Source organism: Asterias rubens, chromosome 21, assembly GCF_902459465.1.
Source record: "Asterias rubens chromosome 21, eAstRub1.3, whole genome shotgun sequence".
Taxonomy (NCBI): Eukaryota; Metazoa; Echinodermata; class Asteroidea; order Forcipulatida; family Asteriidae; genus Asterias; species Asterias rubens.
The window spans coordinates 7000433-7005117 of NC_047082.1; the positions used below are offsets into that span (position 1 = coordinate 7000433).

Below are 4685 nucleotides of genomic sequence, written 5' to 3' on the forward strand. Positions count from 1 at the left end.
TTTAAGGTAAGAAAATAATATTTGTGTGTATTTCCCATAATTATAGAGATATATTTCCCAACATCTGAGTGACTTATTTACAGTCTGCTTATGTACATGCCCAGCTATTGTCTATATTTATTTGAGTAATTAAGATACACAGTATAATTGATTAATTATCAAAATTATAGCTAAATTACATAATTAGCTAAACTAAGAGTATTTACTTTCACACAGTCAGCTACATTAAACAATCCTCATTACATGGCCAGTTATTATCTACAACTGTAAAAGTCCAATGGCTACCCAATAAATAATGGTTTGCCCTACAATAAACTAAATGCTTAGGGGTGTGGAGAATCCAATGTCTGAAAACTGTAGTCCAAAACACTTTCCTTACTCGTTCGTATTTTAGCTAAAACAAGGGAAAGCTTTTATGACTTACCCTCAAACGACACCCGATTGTCTTGGTCTACACCATTTCAGCAGTATGACTCATGAATATCAGTTATAAAACACTTTTTAACGTAGATGACACAGTATCTGCGGTGTAACGTTTGTTTTCGTAAATTAAAATGTCAGGAATTATAATTAGCTTTGAAAACGATATGAAACGAAGGTATAGACGCGTGTTCCCAGCGGCATCGTAAGGTTGAAATAACCCGGACCTACGCGCGTATGTTGTTCGACGCCGAGGAGTGATATTATGCACACGGAGAGCTTCTTGCGAGATGTGTTGTCTTTTGCAAAATCAAGTTACGACCTTGTCGTACCGATACAACATTTGATTTCATTCATAGGTCTTAGATGAATTTAATTATAACATCACAAGAACAAATGTTCTTCTTAAAAATATATAATTAAATAAACAATTTGCAGTATAATCTTTAGCTGTAATGATACAAGCTGCCCGGAATTAAAGATTAACTGCTTGAAGCACTAAAAACTTCTACGAAAGGATCTTCTTGAAGTTAGATGTACCTTGATGGCATGACACTTCTCATAGTTAGGCGCGTAGCTAGCTTTCTCTTGTTTTCCATTTTTTAACGTTCAGTTTATTTTAAAATTAAGTTACACTTGTACTAATATGATTTAATTTTTCAAAAAGCCATACTTTTGAAATGCAGCTAGGCAAAGCTGTCACTGCATCTTTCAGAATAAAATAATGATAAACAATCAAATGTTTCACTTTTGGTTCACTTTTGCGCACAATTCAAATACTTTTCATTTTTGGTAGTGCAAGAGTGTGTATGGAGAGGATGGGCCATGACATAGGGACTTTATTACTTTATGGTTTGGCTCTTATTTTCATCTCTGTGGTTTTGAGTGAGTAGAGCATTCCCTTCCAGTGAGTCCAAATGATTCCATGACCGAATGCTGTTTTGGTCCCTTGGTGGTACTCCCCGTTAAGATTGGACTCATGACAGGCATTGTACCACCACCCTCCACTGTATATATGGGCACAGTTGCCCGACGAATGGTAGTCGTTGTCTAAGTCCTTGGTAGAGAACTGAAGGTTACTGTGAGAGCTCAGTGAGTCGCCTGAAAGATAAACAAATAATACGATTAAATTACTCAACTAAATTACTAAATATGTTCAATTTAAAGGACGCACATTTAGACAACAAGTGGTTGAACATGATGATGTTGAATTCGTTCTTGCTTTTTTCTGTAATTACAGACCTGTGTAAATCGATCTTATTGTTCATGGTTCATTATTTCAAATTGTTTCAAATTAATTCATCAGTTCAAAACAATCACATCCCCTACTCACACCTAGCCAAACAGCTTACCAATGTCAACCACTTACCGCCCCTTTTAAAACAGTACAAAATCTTACAGGATCGTGACTACAAACTTCTTACCCAGGGGCTTATGCCAAATCAATCTGAAATCATATCCCAAAAAAATCTGAATAAATATCCCCAAGAAAAACTTGTAGGCTTGGAATATGGTGCATCTGATGGTTTTATGGAATGGTTAAATCCATTTGAAAGAAATTGCTTCAACCCGAACATATCAAACGCTCCTAATATCAAACCAACTGCTCATACAGAAACGTTACCTGCGGTTGATGTACTACGGTAAATTCCCAAAGCAAGCCTGTACTTGCCACTCCAATCGGCGATGCTGAATGAGTCGTAGAGGGCGTCCGCCATATTGTTTTCCCAGTCGGAGAGATCAACGCGGAGTTCGTACTCGCCCTGAGCGGTCATACGGTGCAAAATGTCGTTACCGAGCCAAAACTCTGAATCAAAAGACCCAAAGCCCTCACGGTATTCGGCAATAGTCCGGTCGAAGTCAACACTGCCGTCCTTACGCCGCTGGAATACCTATTATAAGAAACATATATATATTTTTTTATAAATAATCGTCACTACGTAAGATCACAATAATTGTTCTCTTAATTAGGTGTAGTAATTTTCTTACCATCCATCCTCCTCCGTCTGTGTCCATATCACAGTATACCTCGAAAGACTCATTAAAATTCAGAGGTCTGATCTTGTACACACCACTCTTAGTCACACCCTCTGCGAGAATGTCAGCACAATCTGTTCGTGTCTTCATCAAACGTCCTGTTTTTGGAGGGGGAAAAATAGCAACACTTGCTGTCATTTAAATTTTAGTTATCTTTGAGTCACAACTGACCCGGTCAGACAAACGGCTGACGAGGTAACGGTGACATTTTAATTGTTGTTTATCTTTGTTTTAATTGTTATACAATAGGGGACTTTCAGGACGCTTGGTGGCAGCAGACTTTACCAGGTAAAATACACTGTTCTCGGTAATGTGCGCATGCTCAGATTTACAAAAACAATGGACATTTATCTGGTAAGTCTGCTGCCACCTAGCCTTCCAAAGTTTCCCATTGTAGATTTGTTCTCGAGTTGTTCTCCGGTCTCCTGACGATGACTAGAGCAAGCTAGTCGAAACGTTGAGACAACTTTAAGAAATGACCCCGCGGTAGTACAGTTATTCACGATCCTTTAAACTAAAGTGGTAATCCCAGCCTTTTTCTATACCATCCACCCGGGTAAAAGTTAATACGCAGGACAGTTCTTTTTAGAAATGAGAAGTCTCCCGAACACCCGAACAATCTACTCCGCGGTAGTAGAATAAAGAAAGACTGTTCTCAACTCTACCTGGCAAGTAGATACACACATGGTGACCGCAAACCAAATACAATATGTTCTTGAGTTGTTGATTTTTCATGATGGTGATGTCGTTAATAGAACTCTGAACAAGAAAAAACTCTTTTTTTAGTGTGTCAGAAGTTTAACTTGTGTCGACTTTGTCAAACCTAAATAAGAATAAACTCACTTGGGCAGTTGAGCCAGTGTTTGATCTCTTTGAGGTCGTTACTTCGCAGATAGTTGTCGTAGTAAGTCACGTTGAATAGTCTTTGAGGTGTGTGCGTTGACAATCCCCCGAGCTTCACCCTTGTGCACTTGCAGGGGTCTTCGACCGGAATCACCCAGCGGTACCTGTGGTTAGAGTTTGGGTTCGGTTCTTGGCCCATGGTGCACACAATTGCTGTAATTGATGAAACAGTTTATCAAGACATTGTTTAAGAAAGCGTCGTCAAAAAGTATCTATCTCCCTCCTTTGGTCAGTGTTGGTTAGATCGTTAGGCAGGCATGCACTGTTTTCAACATGCACTGCTAAATACGATTGGGATGTAGGCCAAAAGTAATAAATATTCGTCTTACTAATCGTTTGTTTGTTTGTGGGGGTGTTTGTTTGTTTGTTTGTTTGTGTGATTGTTTTTTTGTTTTTTTTTTGGAGGGGGCGGGGCTCGAAAAGTGGTACCGGTTTAACAAACCCTAATAAAACAATGGTTTAAAAATAAAGGACCATATATTCAAAAGGGAAACAAAAACTGCTTCTGGTAACGAAATGATTTCGAGGGAACAAAACACTAGTTCGAGAGAACGAGATAGTATTTCGAGGGAATGAAATTAAATTTCGGGGAAACTCAATATTAATGCTTGTACGGTACATATTCAATGTTTATTAACCTGTCCTTTTAGGAGCACCGTACCCAGGTGGGTGGCAATACGTTAAAACAGTAGCACTATTCTCTGCCAACCATACAACCTTATGAATGCAAAGAGATGTTGCTTGAAAAGAACAAGTGTATTTATATTTTGCGAAAAATATTTTTTAAAGACCAAAAATGTATTCATCTGCTGGAGAAAGTTTAAGGATCGTTATCCGGATTAAGCTGTCAGTTTTACAAACAGGTTTGACTTAAACAGGTTTCAGTTCAAACCTCGGTTTGGCTATCCGATGTTTATCCAGTCCCTTTTCTTTGGAACTCTGCTGGCAAGTCAGTCCGCAGCATACTAATATTATTTTCCTTTTATCTGAAAATTATTCATCGGTCTTCGTGCGTGACCTCTGTATGAATATTATTTAATTAGTCAAAAGGGCTTCCGGAATTCTGTCATTTTCGGCCTTTTCTTAAAAGTCTCAATCAAAAGTCTCAACCAAAAGTCTTTGTATCAGTAAATTGAAACGAGGAGGATATGAAAATAATCGGTGCAACTCAAATACTTAAACGAGAAATTTGTATGTCTAAAAGGGCTTAAAAAAGAGGAAGAAAAAAAAGTCAAAAAAATTGTCCCGTAATGAATTTCGGCGACAGTCCCCAAATATAGTACGAGCTGAATCTCTGGGTTTAGACAGGCTCGTTTGTTATTGAC

General features: G+C 38.2%; 1 protein-coding gene across 1 annotated transcript; it reads right to left on the bottom strand.

Annotated features, from left to right (window-relative positions):
- Positions 1-1267: 1267 nt before the first annotated feature.
- LOC117304792 (ficolin-1-A-like) lies at positions 1268-3499 on the bottom strand. Its single transcript, XM_033789403.1, has 4 exons — positions 3301-3499; positions 2410-2555; positions 2045-2312; positions 1268-1521 (listed from the first exon to the last, which is right to left on the bottom strand). The coding sequence occupies exons 1-4, from the start codon at positions 3497-3499 to the stop codon at positions 1268-1270; spliced, it is 867 nt and encodes a 288-aa protein (XP_033645294.1).
- Positions 3500-4685: the final 1186 nt, after the last annotated feature.

Coding starts and splice junctions, on each gene's coding strand:
- LOC117304792 (XM_033789403.1), bottom strand. CDS start 3,499: ATGGGCCAAGAACCGAACCCAAACTCTAACCACAGGTACCGCTGGGTG. Junction 2,556..3,300: donor ACACTGGCTCAACTGCCCAA/GTGAGTTTATTC, acceptor CTCCAAAAACAG/GACGTTTGATGAAGACACGA. Junction 1,522..2,044: donor CCGTAGTACATCAACCGCAG/GTAACGTTTCTG, acceptor TTTATCTTTCAG/GCGACTCACTGAGCTCTCAC.